General features: G+C 40.1%; 1 protein-coding gene across 1 annotated transcript in view; it reads right to left on the minus strand.

The window, feature by feature from the left end:
• Positions 1–20394, minus strand: part of MARCHF11 (membrane associated ring-CH-type finger 11) — a 32299-nt gene extending 11905 nt beyond the window's left edge. The window contains exons 1-2 of the mRNA XM_050892629.1: positions 20089–20394; positions 18691–18846 (exon numbers count right to left, since the gene is read on the minus strand). Coding sequence (XP_050748586.1) covers positions 18691–18846; positions 20089–20394 — 462 coding nt within the window. The remainder of the gene's footprint in view (positions 1–18690; positions 18847–20088) is intronic.
• Between the last annotated feature and the right edge of the window lie 2836 nt (positions 20395–23230).

The following is a 23230-nucleotide window of genomic DNA, read 5'->3' on the forward strand; positions in this document are numbered from 1 at the left end:
TACTTCCTAATTCGTTTTTGTCATTTGCTGACTATACAGTCCATAATCAGTAACAGTTCTTTTAGCTAAGTATTTTGCCAAGTTAGAGATATATACAGCCTTTTAGTGTCAGCTTCTGTAAAGTACATGACCCTAAAAAATAAGTATTTTGATAAAGATTACCATTTTTGCTTAAAAACTAGAAATTGAAAGAAAACATTAAATATTTGTATCTAGATAACTAAAATAATACTGAGTCATTTTTCAGATTCATAAAAAACTTCTCATTTAAATTTCTATGAAATAGGATCCTGTTGCATATTCCTTCCCATCATATATGTAGCGTTATGATGTACCATGCCATCTCTGTTGCCCATGAAAAGAACGCATTTTACTTTAATATACAATGATGATGAAACTTTCCTTTGAAAATGGTGCCTTCATAAACAAAATGTAATTCATGCTTCTGATTTTAATGTAATACTGTCTGTCCCTTGGAAACTACCTACACTTTTATTCTACTGACACTTCATTATGTTTGGCTCTTTTAATCTTTTATTTACCACTGGTCTTCCTTTCATGAATCATTTGGGACTCACGTATATTAATGGTACACTATAGTTCTAATGCTGAACCCAGAAACATTGCTCCTCTTTTCTTCTAAGGGCTCTGTCAAGCAGAAATACTGCATAATTTCTTATTTTTTGAGGTTGAGACTTCCAGAAGTTGAAAGAAACATATTGCTTTGATGGTCTAATTGTTAAAGAATAAAGTTAATACAGTTATATGCATGTCCTTACTGACATAAAGATGGATATATTATTCAAAGATCTGTTATCTTTGAGATAAATCAATATTAACTTGGCTTTTTTTTAATGGTGCCTTGTAAAAACCCATTGATTATTGTAAAATACATGGCAGAAAAGTGATCTAAAAAGTACTGACTGAGACTGTGCTTGTACTTAGAATATATTACATGAAAAATATCTGCAGTGAAACCACAGGTTTTCCTACATCCTTAATAAAGAACATATGAAATTTCCTTATGGTTCCCCAAATGTATACCAGCTTTAACTGTCCCAGTTTGTAATCCACCAAAATTCCTTAAACCAAAGAGCTGTTGGGGGTTACTCCACACTGTTCTCTCAGAAATACAGCTTATTATGGACACTGCTGATTGAAGCGTCTCATTCCCTCTAGTCATTCTGGAACGCATATTTTATATAAAAGTAGCTAAAAATAGCTGGCAGTGACCTATTATAACATAACATGATTAACCTGAAGACATATCAATTATATGACTTCAAAAAGTTTTTGTTAGATTGCTCTAATTGCTCTGATATTGCCACAATCAGGCAGCTCTGACAAGAAAAAGTTCTTTCCTACTGTCATTCATTATGCATAACAGGATTTGCAATCTGTGTACGTATGAATAAAACTCTTTTACAGAAGCAAAAGAACACAATGATTTAGGTCCAACAAAACATTTATGAAATGCCTGTTCCTTACTTTATCATGTTAGTAGTCTAGATGATTAGATAATTAAGTTTTCTAACATGTTGTGCAGTAAGCACACATTGACTACATGATTTAGTATGCAGTGATATTGTTAACTTATTGACTAGCCTGGATAGAAAATGCATAGTTTTGAGTACACACACACACACAAATATTTGAAATGTCATTTTTGGCTACAGGCTTCTATTTTTATGTCTTTTTTTTAAAAAGAATCAATGCCACAAAAATTGCAGCTCACCATTAATGCCTACCTATTTGATAAATTATTAACACGTGGAGTGCCTGTAGTCATAATGCCCATTATCTTTTCATGTATCAGAGAGCTCATAATACAGATAGTTTGGCTTGTATGTAACTTCTCAGTCTGCTTGGAAGGCTGTACCAATATTTTACTTGGGACATTCTGAAAACATAACATTTACTGTGGAGATACTGTCCATCCGTGCACCACACAAGCAATTTAGTTGATAGTTCCTGGAAGTGTTGGCTTACTGCATGTACACAACTGAGTAGAACATCTACACCTACAGTGGATGCATCTCAGATTTCTGAGTGCCCAGAAGCCTGGACATCCTGAGCAATATACAAAATCTTCACATTCTATTACATTCACCTTTCAAAAATCTTACTATTTATTAAGCAGAATAGTTTAACATTTTATCTTACAATTTTGTAAATGATGTTAGAATCAAGATCTGAGACCACAAGCAGAGCTGTGATGAAAACTGTAGTTATCTTTTGCTGCTGGCCAAAAAAAGAAAAGGAACGAGGCAAGACTGCAGGACTGTGACCATTTTCACTCTCTTAGAGACAGAACGTGGGTATTTAGTTTTAACGGTACATGGTGATGAACTCCCTCTCCACTTTGAGGTATTCAGAGTTTCTGGAAACATCAACTCCTGTTGATTAAAATAAGGATATTAATCCTGTGTGTTAATCCTCCTGTCTATTAAAATAAGGATTGTAATTTTATCCAGTCTCAAAAGAAAGGCTGGCCCTTCTTTACTAATGAGCATACTTGAATCAGGAATCATTCCACAGTAACTAATATAGTATTCTCAACACCTAAAAGCATATGAAACAAAAATATGAAACCTGTTAAATGTCCTATTTGTACCAAGTAGTATTTTTTTCTAATTCCTGATTTCTGCTTTTCATTAAGAATTGCCTGTCAATCCACCAGGATCAAATTCTACCCAAAATATATATCACAGAATACTTAAAAGTCATGGTGTGTTGTAGAGATGTATCTGTGAGAAATATGTAAGGTTAAAGTGAATTATTCTGAACTCAGCTTTTAACTCATATGAGACTCTAACCAATTAAGTTAAGCTTAGCAGCTTAGTTTGTCAGTATCTTGAACATTCCATGGATGTGTGTATATTTGGTGAAAGCCAGTGAATTAAAATTACCACTCTATGTGAATAAATATTATTCCTACTGTAAAGGAGGAACTGTTCAATTTCTGTTGCAGCTTTATTGGAAATACTGAGTTTCATTGCAACCTAGCTGTACTCGTGATAGCATTATCCGAAAATTAAAGATGAATGAACAGAGGAAGTGAAAGCCTGCCATGGTTGTCGCATTCTCTCCGACTTAAAGATGATCTGCAAAATTAAACTGAAAACTTAGCTCAAGCGTAGACTGTCATGTTATGGATAGGTCCACATTCCTGGAAGAACACTGGGGAAAAAAAAATTATTCTAATTACTCAGAGGAAGTAAGTCTCAGCAAGATTATAAACCAGCTGTGTGAAGGAGGTATTAACAATTCTCATGCTGTCTAGTCACTTAGGAGGGTTAACCATGTTTTGCCTATACAACTGTGTATTTCTCTTTGGACACAAACAGACGGTATCAAAAAGGGTTCTGGAGTTGCTTTTTCATTCTCTCCTGGGAAAGGAACTGTTTGTAAATTCTAGCTAGAAGTGTTGAATACTTTTATCTGAAAAAAATGCTGAGCATGAGGCTAAGACCGTGCAGCTCATTATGATACTATTGCACTCACCAAAGATGTGTAAAACATTGCTCAGCATGGAGGGACAGAACAAGCCTCTTCCACAAAAATGCCCTAGCCACCAGTCAGTATCTAGAGGGATCACCTGGTCTTCATCGTTCTGCTGATGTCTTCTTGTCTATCATATTGAAAGTATTCAAGTGTTAATTCTAGTTCATTTACTGAAACTCATATTTCATCTGCTAGCTGGACTTTCTGAAAGTGCTGGCTACTCTTTCTCTGTCTTTTTGACTCTATGAATAATTAAATAATTTTTACAATCCATAAAAGAGGAAAGACAGAGAGTTTATCTGAGAATATTCTACACCCTAATGGTTGGTGCCTTCCCTTGTGAGAGTGTGTGTGAATCCCTTGATTCAAACCCATTGCTCACCTGAATTAAAACAAGGTTTTAAACTTCCACTTCTAAAGATACTACTTTAATAACTGAGATTTACATGGTATTCAGGATATTCAATAGTAGAACTCCTTCCAAGTAATTTATTGGAACACTTCCAGTTCCCATACAATACATAGATGTTCACTGAATCAAAGAGAAAGCAAATGAAATTGATTCCTCTGTTCACATCACCTCCATAGGGATGAGCAGGGAGAAGATTTTAGTATGGTACAAAGCATCAGGAACTATTTCTGACACTGGCTTATTTCAGTGGGTTCTGGATGCTGAAAAAGAGTCCATGGAAAGGCCTTTCCTGGAAAAGAACCACATAAATGATGTGAAGGTGGAAGAAATGCCATATAATTGGAATTTTAGAGTTCAAAGTTCCCAGTTTACTGAAAGAAGACTGAAAGAGGACTCTTCTAAAACATGTGAGTATTGTAAAAGGGGTAGAAAATGCTAACTATTAATGTGTTTTTCCAATCCAGGCAAAACACAAAATGATGGTTAGATGATGGAGCCAAAGAATGTATATGTACAAACAAATTCAATTGGATAAGCACAGTTAAGAAGTTGTAAAGCATCAATTATTACCAACATTTCATTTAAAGTACACAGTATTTACTGCTTTCCACTGTCTGCTTTTAGGCAGTCTATGAATCCAAAGACATGAAATCAAGTAGTGCCATCACCATCTACTGTCACTGGATTCCTCTGCGTCCTGCAGCAACATTATTCACAGCTGAGAATCAGGGACGTCACAACAGTTCTGGCACGAAACAACTCCGTACCCTTGGTTAGGCATAGGATCTGAAGAAGCACCTTCACTGTCCAGTCTTCTTCCTATCACTATATAGCAATGATGTGTTTCAGCAGTGAAGGGTACAACCTCACCAGAAAACAACTGAGTACAAATCTTGGCCTCTGGCCTTTTTGGCCCTGAACAAAAACTAATTCACAGAACAGGATCAGAATTTTCATGTGAAAATCTGGAAGACGAACAACGTGAGGGAAGAGACAATGCTGATTTCATGTGCTTCTTTGTAAGATATAAAACAAAGGAAACTTCAGATTTTGATGGCAACAAAAAGACTAAAGAAACATATCCTGAGTTCAGAGGTAAGGTTGTTGCCTTGTCTAATCCCTAAGCAAGATTATGGGTATCTTGTGCAAAGGTTAAAAGGCAGGATGATAAGAATACAAAGGTATTATCTACTAGCATGTAATCATGAAGAAGACAGTCCTGGGTTCTGCCTTGTACAAAATCTGCTCTAAAAGTCAATTAGAATGTAATTTATTAGATTAGCAAATCAATTAGATTGATTCTGTAATCAATTAAATTAGCAATAAATCTTCACTTGAAGACAATTTAGTCATAATTATAAAACTTCAGACTGTGCAAATGAATACGATAAATAACATACTGTTTGAAAATTTGCCCTAATGGAAGAATTATTTATTATAATTGTTTTATATATTACATATTATGTATAATAATTAAAACTTGATATAAAATATGCACAATACAGTTATAAGAATTAATATAATGTATACTTACTACAGTTATTAATAACAATTATTTTAAGTTATTAAAAAATCTAATAAACCGCAAAATTTAAAAAGTCAGTTGCCTTCGTTTTGTCAGATACTGCTACATAATCACAACTACAAACTAGTAGGTACTGTTGTTTCAATCAGTAATCGAATTATTTCTAATAGTTTGGGGTAGCCATGGTTTTGATCACCCAGTTACTTATAAGACTCTCTTTTTAAGATCTGAAAACGTATAAGATGTAGTGCTTAATTACAGAAAGTGGCAATTTAGATACTAAGTATCATCAAATATGATAGCTTTATCTGTAAAAAAAGAAAATAGTTGCCTTTATAGTATACACTACACCAGAAACTCTATATTTCTCTCTAACCATATCATGAATATGTCTGAAATCCCTTGGAGTAATTACATTAAATTGCACAATATAACTGATGCTTTTGAACACTGAAAATACCCGGCTTTCTGACTTGTTATATTGTGCATCAGCATTCATAGTACTGCAAGCAATGGTCATAATATCAAAAACTGTAATATCCATTCATATCATTGTGTTTGAAAATCCCTAAACTACAAATTGTTCTTGGCTTAATGGTGCTTATATGACTTACACATAACCCGTGTACCATCTCTTGCAGTACAAATACAGACATAAAAATAAAAAAAAACTCAGTTTCTCTCAAATACAAGAAGCACCTAAGAGAATGAAAGTACATGCTGTCCATATGGAAAACACGCTTATCAAAGAACTACTTACTCTTTGGCAAATTGTCGCTTTTCAAGTTTATGTCTATAAACACAGACACATTTTGTTGTCTCTAGACAATAGTCCCCTCTTTACATTCACTAATTATGTAAGACAGAGGTATTGGTCTTCTTTTCAGAACAGCAGCTCTCAGATTGCTCTGTCCTACAGTCAGCACTATTTCTGGGTTCCTTAACAGTATTAACAATAACACTTGAGCTCTGATGAAACTAGTTTAGGGCACTCTTGGAAAGACACCCTAGTGGTCCTATAGGATATAAGTCCTGAAACAACTTGTTACCTACTTGGAAAATTTTTTGCACATAGATTGCTGCTCTTTTTGACCTCTCTGGAATGGATAGAAACAGGCAAGTAGATCTTCAAATGGCCTTGGTTCTGCCATTGTAGTAAGACAAAAATTTCTTGATATCCAAAGTCTGTGAGCAGCTCATCCTTACAAGGACGATGCCTAATGAAGAAAGCAGGGAAGGTTTCTCCATCTTAGATGGAATTCTCACTCACTAGACTCTGAGAAACACCAAAACTGTAAGCTTAGAAAATGCAGAGCACCTAAGACTGGTGACTGCAGACAGAGCTAATGGAACATGTCTCAGAACAGTGAAATAGCTAGTATAAGATGTCATGGCTCAAAGCACGTGAAGAGGTAACTGGATCAGATATCTGGTAAGGAGAGGACGTATGTATTGGGTCTGGCTGAGACGGAGTTAATTTTCCCCATAGCAGCCCTCATAGTGCTGTGCTCTCTATTGGTAGCTAGAAAGGTGTCGATAAAACATCAGTGTTTTGGCTACTGCTGAGCAGTGCTCCCACAGCATCAAGGCTGTCTCTCCAACATTGCCCCCCCTCACCAGTAGGCTGGGGGTGGACAAGATCTTGGGAGGGGACATAGCCAGGACAGCTGACCCAAACTGACCAAAGGGATATTCCATACCATATGACGTCTGCTCAGCATAAAACCTAGGAGGAGGAGGAGGAGGAGGAGGAAGGGGGGGCATTCGCTATTTATGTTTGTCTTCCAGAGCAACCACTACGTGTACTGAAGCCCTGCTTCCTGGGAATTGGCCAGACATCACCTGCTGATGGGAAGCAGAGAATAAAATCTTTTGTTTTCCTTTGCTTTCGCGTGCAACCTTTGCTTTCGCTTTATTAAACTGCCCTTATCTCAACCCACGAGCCTTTCTTTATATTTTCTCTCCCCTGTCCAGTTGAGGAGGGGGAGTGATAGAGAGGCTTTGGTGGGCACCTGGCATCCAGCCAGGATCAATCCACCACAACCTAATACTCTTCTCCAGGTAGGTTTGCCCAGTCAGACCTGGCTGACTGTTAGTAACTTATCCAGCATCCAACTCTGAAGTAGAGAATATCGACTATGGGTCAATATCCTAAAAAACTATATGAAAAACCCAGGAAAATGGCCAGTATTCTGACACTGACTCCAGACAGCTTTTGCAATGCTGTAGTGAAGAGGACCATTTCTGCTGTATTGGCCTTAACTCATAGAGGATTCTAAGGGAGAAGAGAGATCAAAGGAAGGAACACATCATTTCTCCAGTCAGGGAACTGGGAATGAGTGGGCGGCCTCAGTGCTGAAGGAGAAAGGTTGGTATTTTTTTGTGGCTATGAAAACAAGCCTCGGCAACTTTCCAATAGAACAGCTTTTAGAATGTCACTTTTGAATGCCTGCTCATGGTCCACCAAAGTGAAGCAGCTCAGGCTCTCAGCCAACACGTTAACTGAGTCCAGTGGTGGAATTCTCCAGCAGGCAGCTAAGCAGCAGCTACTTTGGACCCACAACACCCTGCAGAGATGCTGAGTGCCACAGACAGACAGAGCAGTAGGATCGCGGCCTTCCAGCACGTACAGAAATTTTCAGAAATTCCTTTGCTTTATTAATGAAAATAAATGAGAGATGCAAATTAATCACCCTTTTGGAGCAATGCAAATTCCACATGAATTTGAGTTTGTAAATAAATTTATTTAACTTTCTAAAGTAATTTTCTTTTTCATATCATAAAACATATTCTACAAAACCCTCTTCCCCCTTAAGAGGACCTACAGGAATGATGGGGAGGGACTTTTTTTATCAGGGAGTGTAGTGATAGGACAAGGTTTAATGGTTTTAAACTGGAAGAGGGTAGATTTAGATTAGCTATTATTAGGAAGAAATTCTTTACTGTGAGGGTGGTGAGACACTGGAACAGCTTGCCCAGAGAAGTTGTGGATGCCCCCTCCCTGGAATTGTTCAAGGTCAGGTTGGATGGGGCTTTGAGCAACCTGATCGAGTGGAAGGTGTCCCTGCCCATGGCAGGAGGGCTGGAAGTAGATGATCTTTAAGGTCCCTTCCAACCCAAACCATGCTATGATTCTGTGATTCTATAATTCCGTGATTCTATGATTCCTTGATTCTATGATTCCGTGATTCTATGATTCCCCTAAAGTGAATGGAATTAGGCCTTGATTACCAGAACAAAAAAAGGACAGTGTAACTCCTGCTGAAGCAGGTCTCTATCGCAAGAATCTTCATGACTTCTGTCACAATAGTGGAAAAGGAGTAGTCAGCATAGTTACTGAGGGGAGTAGAGAAATAGTCACAAATTTAATGTCATAACCAAGGTCACATCCTTAGGGATTCATATGTCAGAGGCAACAGTGGTTCAGTACTTAGATAACCCAGCCAATTCATCAGCAAAGTTAGGGAAAGATGAAAAAGAAGGACAGAGTGACAATGGGACAAAGACATGGCTTCTTATTCACACTTCAGATATGCTAATTCAGCATCAGAGGACATAGCACTGTGGAAATGCTAGGTGATTTTTAAGTAAACAGATTTGAAGTCTGTACCTCTGAACCCAAACAAGGAAGAAAGGAACCTTTTGGAGGTTATAATGAGGACCTGATGCATGAGAGTTGTACAATGAAGACAAAGATTCACTTGTTTCACGTGATAAACAAACACCAAGACATATGAGAACAACTTTAAACTACTGAAACTACTTTCTCTTCTGAAATAGTCTAGGCTAGAAGACTGAAGTCCTTAGGTCTTGTAGATCCTAATTGCTGTGGCTAGGCTCACAGCAATTATATCAGCGAGATCTACAAAAGCATGAGGGAAAGGCCCAGAGGAAAGATAAGTTTCTAAAATAAACTCTTCCCAGTGAATGCACAGCAGATTTTCCACAAATTTCTAAACACATTCAAGTATGTGGTAACCATATCAACTCTGAGTGGAGAAACTCTGAAGTAGACACAGTTCCCTAGAATAACCAGCAATTTCACATATTTTCTAGATCTTTTACCCAAGGCTATATATAGGAAGGAAAGGACAGGCTGAAGTAGAGGATTTTGAAATCCCCAAGATGCATTTGATGGTCCCTCTCCTCATACTGACTAGTGGATGATATGAAGATCTTTCCCTTAAGTTTGACAGATATCAGAAGGCATCAGTAATTAATCAAATTTCTATTTGGTGTAAGCATCCAGAAAGCAATGAGATGATATGGGAGGAAGTGACCCTCTTTATTAAGTCTCAGTAGGATTTTAAGTCATCATTGTACATTTAAATACAGGCAAAGTGTCCTTTTTGGAAGGTGACATCAAATGATTGGAGCTTCCAATGATTCTTGTGGTCATTAAAGAAGGAGGTTATGTAGAGGACAGTGTTGCAAGTGCAGGAAAAGGCTGTGCGTGTAAGACTCCTATATTCTATTTGTGTTATTCTGATCTGAACCAGTGAGCTCACAGCAGCTCTTATGCCGATTCCTTCAAGTAAAATATGTCATATTGCTTTCCTCCTATAAAATAGCAGCCCTGAAATTGAGATGCAGAATTTAGTCATCCAAGAAGGAACACAATGTGCTGGGAGTAACCACAAGTTATAGTAGATTGTAAATTGCAGATTGCTCGGATAATAGCAATGAGAGATACATAAAGCATTCCATTAAGTAGACTGTCTGTCTGTTCTTGCCTGGTGAGCAGAGGGAGCTTCCTTAGCATGAAAGACGAGAAGGCATACTGAAGTTGACTCTCATTTTCTCCAGATAGAGTTTCCTGGATGCCAATTTTATCGAATTTGCCTTTTTCAAGATCCTTGTAGTGCTTGGAATAATCTTCTTCCAGTGTTAGCAGAATAGCTAAATACACATGAAGCTAGCAAGTATTTCATCTTGATGGTAAGGTTCATGACTTCCTGAAACTACTAAGGAATTATTTTTTTATTATATCTGTTCTTTGGGCATAAAAGACAAGAAAAATGAGCCTTAGCTCAGGAAATAGCCTTCATCCAATAATACAGTTTGTATGGGTATCAATACGGTGTATTCCTGTACTGGGAATATGCTTGTCACAGAAATGGCAAAGTTTAATACTGCCCTGGAGGGAAGACACTGCCAGAAAAATATGCAAAAATATGGGGAGAGTGCAGGGACGGGAATAATAAGGGGAAAGGAAACAGCATATGGCTAAAACTGGAATACTCATTCTCCATCAGCTTCACTGAAATGTAAACAAAAGTAGCAGGAAAAAGAAATGTAGAAATAAAGAAAATAAAAAGGAAAGATGAAACAAATTAAAACAAAAAGCAAAGAATCCTATGGGAAAAGAGTCATCCAGGCAAAACTCACAATGAGGGTGCTCTGACTCAGACAAGTACTTCAAAAGAACTGAGGTCAAATTGTTCTTTCACTGTTGCACTGTTGACCTGAAAGGAGGCAGGGGCTGTCCTCTGCACATAGCTGAAGCAATAAGAAAAGAGTCTTCAGTTTGAATACCAAACATCCAATTTGAATCTACGTATGGGACAAAAATTTTTAAAAATCTAAGGGCAATAGGTGCAAAAGCTGTCTCCCCAGTTGAACAATTTAAGAAAGAAGTAAGTTAGCATGACTGCCATTCATCTGGATGAAGCACTGAAGACTTCAGTGCAAACTGACCAACATTCAAAACCAAGAAGTATTAAAAGGAAGTTTCAAAATGAATTTATTAAAACTTTTTTTGACAAATTTCAGCTGTGGACAAAACTACAGTGGCACTTTACAGTTGACATAGCATGACTGGTAGAGAAGTCAGGAGGTTATGACAGTATTTGGTGCTCAGGGCAGGCTACTTACATTGCCAAATAAGCATGAGCTAAGGAATCATAGACAAGAGGTATAAAAGCAGTACACTATCATTTATTACAAGTTTTCATATTAAGAAAAAGAAGAAGCATGCTGAAACAACCAGTACTTGGTTACAATGTTTTTCACTAATCTTTGTTGAAAGGAATTAAAGACCTGAATAATCAGGATTTTGGACATAAGATAAAAAGACAAGAACTTGTATTTGAAAAACTCACGAATCTTTCATCGCTAAATAAATTTCATCAATTTTAGGCTAGAAGATCAAGCTATTGGGAAAATATCCACTCAAACAGACAACAAAATGACAATAAACAGTAACTCAAAGGTTCCTGAATGCAGGTCCCACATCATATCTTAAGGCTTGCATTGTTTACTTAGATACCTTAAGCATTTAAAATGACAGTAACTATGTATATGTGGTGATCTTGATTCCCATTCACACTGCCCTTTATTTTGAATGTATTTTTCTAATGGAATCTGTTGTAAATATGTAATTTATGCTTATAATTCCAGTAATAACTGTTATTCAAGATATTTCCTCTGAAAAACAACCTGGCACCATGTCTCATGCTAGTCATTTTGCCTCATGAAAATCTAAGGCTCAAAGGAATCCACTTTTTTTCCTCGAAGTAGTTAACCCACTATTTAATACAAGATAATGACACTCTTTAAATCTGTATCTATATCTGTATCTTTATATCTTACCACTAGATCAAGATGATACTTGTAATTAAAACTTTATTTCCAAGTACAGTTCACAGTTTACATTGTGCTAACTGTTGTTTCACACCATTCAAGCAGTCACACTGCCCTGAGCACAATTTATGCATTTCACAAAATAGAACAATTGCTTTTTTAATAAGCTACAGGAAATTAAAGAGTAACATGAGGGGCACACACCCATGTACCTTTAATGCTATTCTTTTTTAAAACAGACTCTGTTTTATTTATTTTGTGTAGGTACTTGATTACTTTAGTATACCCTTTAGAAGTCCAATAGAACTGCCTAAGGGAATGCAAGAGAACTAGTTCAAAATTACTATCCACATGTTAGCACAAAATTGTTCTCTATGCTATAATTGCCATTTCTTTGCCTAATCTATTTTTTACTGATAATCCCACAGGTGTGAGCACCAGAGTGGCTTGTCTATCTCCCTGCATGCTGTAGCTGACGCTCTGACAAGAATAACAGATTTCCTGAGTTCTATCAGTTGAGATGCCAACTTTGACCAAATGTTCCATCTAGCAAAGCGTGAACACAGAGAATCAGGAAAGCAGATCTCAGGTGTTTGCTGGCAGCATTCCAACCATTGTAGCAAAATCCCAAATATTAACTACATCTTCTAGATCACCGCTTCAATCTTAATCCATACCAAGCAGCCAGAAAGCATAATTTTTGCCATACAATGTTAAAATCCTGACTAGACTAGGAATATCCAAGTTTCTGAACTGAATCATAGGTTTCAAACAGTTGGTTTCCAAGCTTTGGCAGTTGGAAATCTTCCCCCCCGCCCCTTCCTCACTCTCAGTTCTTTCATAGGACTCTTTCAAACAAAATCAATCTCCTTCCCCTCTTTCAAGCTTCTATTTTCTGTGCACTTAACCCCTTTCTACTTCATCCTTCCAATTTCAATTCCTGACCCTATAATCTCCCATGTTCCTTCCTGATGGCTTCAGCTCCCATGCTGATGACTGCTCTGACCTCCTAGATGAATATCATCTCTCCTCATTGGACTTACAAATATGCTTCAGTGTTCATAGTCAACAAATGGCCATTCATTGCTTTGATTAGCTTTTCACCTAGGTCTATATCTAGTCTTTTGTTATTAGTTCTTCTTTATCCCTACCCAACTATCACTGTGATATCACTGTGATAGAATCAGTTCATTTGTTCACATATTATTCTGTTGTTATTATCCTTTTGTTTCTAAACTCATTAAGCACGCTACTTAGAACTGATTGTAATCACCAGCATCTACCCAGTGCATGTCACTGAAATGACTCAGAGTGTATCAAATCAAAAGGTCTATCTAGTCTAGGAACTTCTCCCTAGAAGTGACCAAAAGTAGATGCTCAGGAAAAGAAAGAGTGTGAGAAGTACAACTATTGTATCTATGCTGATGACTGACAGATCTACTTTTCTGTTTCAGACTTCTCTCTCCTGTCAAAACCAAAATATTTGTCTGTTTCTACCACCTTTTGTACAGATCTTACCATACATTTAAGGTCATTAAAATCTCTAGGATTTTCATGTCCCAGCCTTTCTCAAGCAGCATGGATTTGTCCTCCAATCCATTAATCTGTTCTGCAACCCGGGAATTATCTTAAATTTAAATATCTATTTGGATCTTCCTGTTCACAATATTTCTAAAACTTGTGGGTGCTTTCTATGTAGCATATCTAAGACTATTCAGATATAAAAAATTAATTTCTCATCATCTTACATCTCAATTACTGTAACACAGCTTTTAAGTTCATGACAAATGTAATTTTCTAAGTGACCACAACACTGTTTCAAATACAATTTTTTTTAGTCCACTACTTTGACCATGTTACTGCCCTTCTTTCTCCACTATGCTGGTTCCTCTCTTCCCCATCAAATGGAATAAAAAAGAATTGACTTGATTTTTGAAGTCCTTCCAGGCTTTTACTGACATATTAATTACCTTCTAATGACTACTCAGACACTGAATCTCATCTCTGTTCAGTTCATGATACCTATCTCAGCCAAGTATTTTATCTTCTAACAGTCCTTCCATACTGCCTTCACATTCAAAGAGTGCCTGCAAAGCTTCATTATTTTATTTTCAAGAGGCATCTTAAAACTCATCCCATTTGAGATGCTAAAAACTCAATGATAGTTAAAAATGGTTAGTGTACAGAGACCACTGGTTTTATATATCCCCATAGACTTGTCCCTTATCTCTCGTTCAAACTTCTTTGTAAATTGTCCAAGATTGGGACAATCCTTTTTGTTCTTTGTGTGCATTCACATACTGAATAGCACAATGTATCCTCCTGGATCTTCATTACAGGCAAGGTAACAGCAACATTAGTAGAGTGTTGTTAGTACATAGTGTTATTTAAAAAGCACAATTGGAGATTTGAGCCTTCTCCCTTTCCCCTTCTTAGTTATGCCTAAAAAGGTAAATGTTTTCATCCAGCTAAGCATAGTCATTAGTAAGAACTTTTACTAAACATTTACTACACATTTTTACTGGACACTGGCCTCCATATTGAAGTATCTGAAGAACTTGACTTTTGCACTTTTTAATGTAACATGCATATACATACATGCAGTCTGCTACAGAGTCTTGCTCATGCTTATCTAATTGATCCCAGTGAGATTACTCACATGAGTGAGGACTACTCACATCATTAACAAGACTTGAAAAACTGAACCTGTAATTAACAAGAACTGTTGAACATAGCCATTTTTATGCTGAACATCTCAAATGTTAATAATCACAATTTGGGCCACTGAAAACCACTGAACTCTTGAGCCACATTCCACCTCCAGTAACTCCATACTTGCTTAAATAATACTAAGTACAACCTATATTTTTTGTCTATATTAAGAAATCAGACTTAACAATTAAGAATTTACTTTTTTAAATAACTGTTTTGTGATTTTCCTGATGTCGGAAAAGGTGTTGAATTGCCATGCAATTAGCTTTTAAATTAGCACACCAATCTACTGTATCACTTTTGGAACAGGTCCAGTTCACCTAAAGTACCAGAATATAATGTTTCAATGAACAGAAGCACAGGATATATTAAACATCTAACGTAATACTATTTTATGACAGACTACATTAACAGTCTAGAAAAGGCTATTCTCTAAATATTTTTATTGCTCACTTTTATAGAAATGATGGGTTTTAGCACCAAAGTATATTTTCTCAACCTTTGTATGGCTATATTCCACTTTTAAACATCATTTCTGAATCTTACAAGAGAATTGACATTCTTCAATATACATTCATGCTTAACTGCAAGTCTAGTGAATTAATTTGCTAACAGTTTAATAATTAAATAGCACCAATAAAAACCAAAGTAATCTGTTTATATTTCCTTTAGGAAGGAAATCTGTACAAATTATAAAGCTTAACAAAGCAATATAAAAAGTATTTCTGCTTGTGCTTTCTTTCTCTTTGTTAATCTAAAATGTAATTCTAAGTGGGTTTAGTTTCCAAGTCAGACAGTTACAAGTTTCTCCCTCCTTTTTAAGTTGTTTCAAAAACCTTCCAAAACTCTCTGCCCAAAGCAACATTTGTTCCATCTCCCCTCATTATAGGTTGGGGGATTTTCTAGTTATTAACATAACCTTGCCTATTACTGGATCAAATTCCACCCCGCCGTAAGGAGCAAGTCCAGCAACGTGAACATGTGCTTTCATTAATGGACCAGTGCAAGGTTAAATATGTCTTTCTGATATGATCCTGAGAAGGATACTGAAAAAATTCCAAATTTGCATTTCTCTGTGAAACACCAGATCAAACGTCATCAATTTGTTTGTGTGCTCATCTTCCACTGTTAGCCCATTGGTTAATTTGTTATTTTTTCATGTTTTAAGATCTATTCCTATATTAAAAGTCTACGTATTTCCAGGATTCGGTTCTTAAAAATGAATTAAGTAGTGGTTGCTGAAATATACAAAGTGACACTGGAAAAATTTCTGTTGGAATAGTCACTTACCATAGCAAATTTTGTTCCTTGAATGTACTGCCTCCAAAGAGGCCCCCCTTTGGGCTTACTTTCCCTGCCATGAAGCAACAGAAACCACAGAAAATGTTAGATATTAAATGGAATATTCACATCTATTCCAATGTTCTGGAAGAAAACACAGAAAAATCTCCTACTTCTTAACTCCCTACATATTGTTACATTCCATAAACACATGAGGTAAAAGTAAACCTGAGGAGCTGGTGTAAATCTGCATAGACAATTCACTTGAGAAAAAGTTATTATGCTAAATAGCATCCTTTTTCTCTCTGCCTACACGGATCTAATAAGTAAAAGACTGGTAGACACAAGTCTGAGAACATGGACTAAGGCAGACTACTAGTTGTAGAGAGAGTGAACTACTCCTGTCCAAATATTGTATCTAATGTAATCCAAGAAGTCTTGCTTGCTTGGGAACTTTTAAGTACATTAGCTACCTCAATGAAGATGTTGGAAACTACTTCTATATTGAAACAGTCTAGCCCTTAGCTTTTTACCAAACCTGACTGAAAAGTTACCTTAAAAAAGGCTTTTGTGTAATCAAGCAAATGATTCAGAACCTGTCCAAAAGCTTAAACCAAGACAGCTTCAAATACAACCAAGACAGCTGTTAAGAATGGCCAATACTATTATACTCAAGAATACGGGAGAGGAGTGAGGGCATTTTAAGACTGATCACCCTTATAAAAATAGACAGACGATGGTAGTTTTGAGACTTCCTTTTACATTCTGTAACTACAGAGGAATATTAAGTGTAGGAGAATAAGAAAGGTGCTACTGTGTCCCTCCAAAGAGATGCATGACCTTTTGAGTGTCACGAATTTGACCCTAGGAATGCATGCCTAACTTATTATTTGAGTATGCAACTCCATGAAATCTTTTTGTATGCTATTTTGTCAAGAATAAAAAAGGACAGACTTAAATAATTTAAATAAAAAATGAAAGACAGGGTTAAGAATAAATTAAGTATTTTTTAAGCTATCAAAGCAGAAACATGAATGCCGTTCCCTCCCCCCCCGAAAAAAAAGGGCCATAACTCCTGAAAACAATGGCATTTAACTTTTGGCTCTTGTTTCTTTCTACTTCACTTGTAGCTTGGCCAAACATTGTTGTCTACTGTGTCACCTACTGACACTTTCTTTCTTCTTTGCTTCTGTTTTCCACAGAAATTGAATAGCTGTTCTTCAAACTGGGGCTTGATTCTGTTGTCCACAGATAGGTGTCTAATGACATTTCAGATGTCCTTTAATATCCCACTTGGCCTCCAGCTGGAGTTCCAGAGTCTCTCATAAGTTGTGTCATATCTGCTGTCCTGTCTAGATATTTTGGCTACCTTGGGACATCTCAAATAGTACTAGATGCCTCTTTGCAGGCAACTGTGTCATGTCCTTGCTGTCAAACAACTATTTTCAGAGACTATCATTGCAAACTGTTGATAATATAACCTTTGCTAGGAAAAGGATGAGATTGCTGTGGATATACAGGAAATAAAGATTTTTAAAAGGTTAAAAAAAGCCAAAATGATCAAACAGAATCCCATGCCAAACCACTAGATAAAGTCTATGGAGAGACAGAATCTACCACCTTCGTTTTCTGGAGCGTTTTACAAATCCATTACTTTTTTACATTATAAAGGTTCTATCTAGGAAAGCTTATCAAAAAGTTTCCGTTGTGGATTCATAAAGAAAAAACCTGAAGTCATAACCGGCTCTGAAAGTACTTGCACCTAATCTGAACAGCTGTAAGCAAATACTCCAGATATCCTACATCCAAGGAATGCTTATCACGCTCACACAACTGCCATTACCATCCAAGCATGTCTTTTCTATAAAACTCCAATCAGGTGCAGAAAAATGACCCTAGCGCTCTGGCCTTTGAGAGCTCCATCATCTCTGAGCTCATAGGATCAAAACTAAAAAAAGACACAATTATCTTACTAAATGTGTTCCTCAGATGTTATGAAATACAATTTCTAGGATGGAATTTTAAGCCTCTAAAGAATTCTGATATGCAAAGTGGTATTAAGGCCTCCCTAACAGATCTGCTGAAGCTTTGAGTTTCCCCTCCCCTCTCCCTGAACATGCTACCACTATAATATTCTAACTTCCAGCTGCATGTTATGATGCTGATAAAAGGGAGCTGTGAAAAATGTTATTGCACATTTCAGCCTCTGAAACAGCTATTGGTGGACAAAACCTAAAGACCGTTCTGCTACTCTGGATTGTGCCAAGACGGAAAAGTCACCTCCTTTTACTTTTTTACAGTAGATGAATACACAGGCAACAGAAGTTTTCTTTGCCTCTCTCCTCTGGACCGCAAGCTTGAAGAATAAATCAGGGAGATCCAAGTTGTTCTGTCATGTCTCAGTATGACTTATCTAATTACAGAATTTAACAAACTCTGAAGACCATTTCTATGGCAAGCCAAAAGCTAGAGGAATGTAACAGAATCAAATGACTGCACATTTTAATATGTAACTGGTCTTAAAAACTAACTTCAAGTGGGTGCAAGCGCTAACTGGTGAAGCACATAGGCTCTTCTGCTGTATTTTCCAAAAACCTTGAAATAAACGTAAGAATCATTTTGTTTTTAAAAATGACTGGGAAGACATATTTTTAAAAACAAACAAACAAATTACCTGGCAAGGCTTTTTCATTTTAATTGCTATAACATGGTATCTGTAACAGCAGAGTTCACAGGTCCATGACCCTCTTTCACTTATCCACTTTAACAGGCAAAGCTGATGCGTGTATCGTACTGACCCATCGCAGCGGCAAGGATTTAACAATTCACCCTGAAAAGGCAACACAGAAACATTAATTTTAAAGGAACCTTTTATGCACATGTATACTCAATACCAAAATATTTACAGTTCTGTAACAATGAACTGGTCTCAATTTCAACACATGAAAAAGCATGTATTTTGGGCTATAAAAATACTCAAAAATTTAACTGTCTTAAAAACATCTAGGTGTTTCTAATGAGACAAAGCCAGAGAACTCTCTATGCATGTATATGTACATACGTGAAAAATGTGAAAGATTGCTGTGCATCAAACAACAGTAGCATTAGCCCTTTCAAATAGCTCAAGTGGTACCAAAAGTGGTTAGATGCATTTCTCCAACAGTTAGTTGCAGTCATCACTAGAAAAGAAATGGGTGACGTCACAGAGAACCGTGGTCTTGGAGCAGTGCTCTGCGCTGTCCAGCTAGCCAGCTGTCAGGCAGGACCTCGAATAATGTAACTGAACACTTCCCCCAGTAGCTCACGTATTTCTGTCTTATGCAAATCAGCTATTCTCTCCTTGAAAAGATTTTTTTTTAGCTGAACTACAAGACAAGCTATAAAATGCTAGTTACAGAGCCATTGCTGATATTGTGTCCAGTAATGTAACGACAGAGAAGATACTTGGAGGTCTTCTCAACATCACCTGTAAGCTAACACTCTCATTTTAAAGTCTAATAGAAACCTGAGAAATTCCTATCGTTTAAAGTCCCTGAAGGGAGAACCAGCAAACGTGACGGCAAGAAGATGTACAGTGTGCAAGCCAGCCGTGGCAAACCTCTGAATTTTCCTAGAGCTCTGCGCCGACTGAGAATTGCCCCAAGCGTTTGTCACAGCCCCCTCGTACAGCAGCCGAGGCTCGCTATACCCGTTTCGCCGCAGGCACAGAGGAGGGCTATTCCTGCCAGGGCGCCGGCCGCCGCTCAGCGTGCAGGTCTGTGAGGGGACGCCGGGCCTCCCCCGGCAGCAGGCAGCAGGCAGCAGGCAGCAGGCAGCAGGCAGCAGGCAGCAGGCAGCAGCACTCGGCCACTTTCCCGCCCCGCTGCCGGGCAGGCGGCGGAGAGGGGGCGGGGGCGGGGCGGGCGGTGCCGAGCCCTGTCCCTGGTGCTGATCGCTGCCCGCCGCCGGCCCACCCGGCCCCCGCCGCCTGCCGCCTCCGGGCGCGGGGCGGTGGGGGGTGTGTGTGAAAGGGGTCGGTCCGTCCTCGCTGAGCGCGGGGGAGCTGCCCGCCCGCCCGCCCCGCTCTCCTCACCTGCTCGGGGCCCTGGAAGCAGATCTTGCAGATGGGGCCGGCCCCGCCGGGGTGGCTGCCGCTGCCGCTCTCGCTGCTGCACACCGAGCGGGTCTCGGGTTTGTCGCCGCCGGCGGCCCCCGCCTCGGCGCGGCCGCTCTCCGAGCCGCCCCTCCGGCCGTCGCCGCCGCTGAGGCCGCCGCTCTCTCCCTCCTCTGGGGTGTCCCCGCTCGCCTCCCCCGCTCCGGCCGGCAGCTCCAGCGGGGCGGCGGGGTCCCGCTGCGGCTCCCCGGGAGGGAGGACGACGCTCCCCCCGGCACAGCTCATGCCCGCGCCGGCCCGGGACACCCGCTCACCCGGGGCGGGGACGGCCCCAAGGGACGGATGGCGGCGGGGCGGGGGGAGAGAGCGGCGAGGGCGCCCTTCTCGCTGCCAGCGGCCGGGAAGGTGACCCGGCGTGGCCGCCTCCCTCCGCCGCCCTCCGCCAGCCGGGTCCGGAGCCGCGCCGGCGGCGTGTGCGTGTGAGTGAGCGTGAGCGGGTGACTGCGTGTGCGTGTGTGCGGCTCTGGAGGCGGCGGGGCGGAGCGGGGTGGGGGGGGGGGGGGGGGGGGGGGAGGGAGGGGCAGGTCCGGCACGCGCCCGGTCGGGTCCAGCCGCCAACAGCCGCCCCCGAACGTCCGGGAGAGCGCGAGCGAGGGACCGCTACTCGGCGCGAGCCGCGGCGGGGGGGGGGCGGGGCGGGGGCCGCGCGAGTCAGTCACCGCAACCGCCGCCGGCTCGCAGCCGCCCGGGCGCCTTTCCCGCCTCCCCCGCACCGGCGCGGTCAGCCCCGCTCCGGGCCGGCGGGCGCGGCGGCGAAACCGCTACCCGCCCCCCCCCCGCCCCCGCCAGCACGCCGGCGCCTGCCCGGCCGGGCGAAAACCCGTCCCCGTCCCCAGACGCCAGAGTCGCACCGGCCCTCCCGCCAGTTCCCTGCCTCCCTCCCCTCAGCACCGGCTTCCCCCACACCCCAACGGCTGCGTCCCCCTGGCCCGCCGCCGCGGCACCCGCCGCCCCCACGGGGACGGCGTAGCGCTGCGCACTGTCCTTCCCTTGGTGGCCACCCCCTTGGCCCTGGGTCTGGCCCCCGCCATGAGCAGTGGCAGGTTGTTTTGCTCTCCTCGCCCGTGCACAAACCCTGATCCTGCTGCCCGCCACGGCACCCCAGCGCTCACAGGGCTCCTCAACCCTGGCACCCCAGTGGAGGACCCAGCCCTTCAAGGGACGCTTACAGATCTTTTTACTTTATTGGGTTTTTCGTTGCAGAAGATGGCACTTGTAAAAGCTCAACAGAACGAATATTCAACAGTTGTTCTTTGGGTGTGAAACAGTAGTCCTCCTAGTTTTTTGTGGCCGGCTTTTTTTTTTTTTTTCCCCCCAAATTCATTACATCACTTCATTTTCAAAATTAAATCTGCTAAAAGCATCATGATCAAATATCTTCTAAAAAAAACCCCCACAGTGGTTAGAAATTCTTTAAAGTTTGGCTGGGGCTGCTAAAGGAAAGTATGTGTGAATTTCAGCATCGAGTATAACACCAGTGCACATTTCATCTCGTGAAAACGACAGCAACTGCGCGGGGAAAGAGAAAGAAAAAAAGCCTCAAAAAACAATTGTGAAGCCATATGCTCTTCCATAGCCACATTTAGACTCAAAGTGTGATGAAATCACCCGTCTTCTTCATTGGCTGCTTCATATGTAGTCTCAAGATGAGGGTGTACCTGGATGAGCTCAGCCTCTGACTTCACCAGCCATGTTTTGATAGTAGTGGCTTTCTTGGTGTGGGCATTGTATTAGAAGACCGAGGAAGCACACAGAACCAAAACAGCACTCCTCGGCTCACGATCAGGCGGCTGTCAAGCTCTCTGGAGAGGCTTGCTGAGTATACACCAAACACCCGGTCCGACCTTTCAGCCTGGCTAGAGACCAGCTCAGGCAATATGCTATCTGCAGAAAAGCAGCAGCCCCGTATTGCAGGAGAGTGACATTCAAACTAATTGGGGCAAGGTGCAGTTAAAGCCCTTTTGGTCCTCCTACAGTCTGCATCTATTACGGAGGCCGTGTGATAGATACATTAAGGGCAAACAACAACACTGCTGTTTACAGCATTGCTCTAAAAAAGAGCATTTTGGGAGGTTGTCTTCCTATACTGGAATAAGAGGTACCGTTATATCTTTTCTCATCATCCACTAGTGCCCATTCTCATGAAAATCTTTGTTCTGACAGCTCTGCGTTAGCTAAGCCAGCACTGGCCATTTCACTTGGCATTAGGACAAGATGCTCCAACCCTAAAATCACTTTTGTTCACAAGGTGGTTGTTAAGTGGATAAGTAACATGGGTTTGTCCAGATTTGGTAATGTAAAACAAAAGATGTCACATTGACAGTGACATTTTGATGAACTACCGACGCTGTAGAGTTAAGAAACTCTTCTACATGTAATTTTTTCATAGCAAAGTAATACCTGAAGGGGTTGCCAGAGAGACTAAACAGAATTGGAGACGGAATTAATCAAATAGACTAATTGTAAGGAAAGAAGGGGCAATCACAAACAATGAAAAAACAGGAAATGTCAGAACAAACAGATGAGTCCAAAATACTGGGTAGAAGAGAGCTAAAGCAGAACCAGAAGGAAAAGACAGTGGAACTAAAGTAGTGAAGTGAGAAATGAATGCTAAAAAGTTACTCATCTGCACCAGAGGAATACAGCATGCCCTTGCCGCTTACTGCTGTATGTGGGGGTTTATGCCATTTTTCTTTCTCATCCTTTTGTTTGCCAGCAAAAATTCAATAAATAACACGGCTTTTGGAAAGGATATAAAGAGAAGATAAAAATGACAACACAGAAATGGAATGACTTCTTAATGACAGGAAAAGAAAGAAAGATGTGACTATAGAGAACAATAGAGTGTGTTAAGAAGGTCAATCTTTTCTACTTAATCTTGCCCAAAATAAATGTAGAACATGACTCTTAAAAGGGAACACATCTAATACGAATTAGAAGAATGTTTCTTTCACACTTGTGCAATTAATTTGGAGAGCTGATTGCGAGTGGATATTTCATAGACATGGGTTTTTTAATACATCACCTGTTTGCATGTCTACCAACAGCTGCGGGCACACTA

The sequence above is a fragment of the Gymnogyps californianus genome, chromosome 2 (genome assembly GCF_018139145.2).
Source record: "Gymnogyps californianus isolate 813 chromosome 2, ASM1813914v2, whole genome shotgun sequence".
NCBI lineage: Eukaryota > Metazoa > Chordata > Aves > Accipitriformes > Cathartidae > Gymnogyps > Gymnogyps californianus.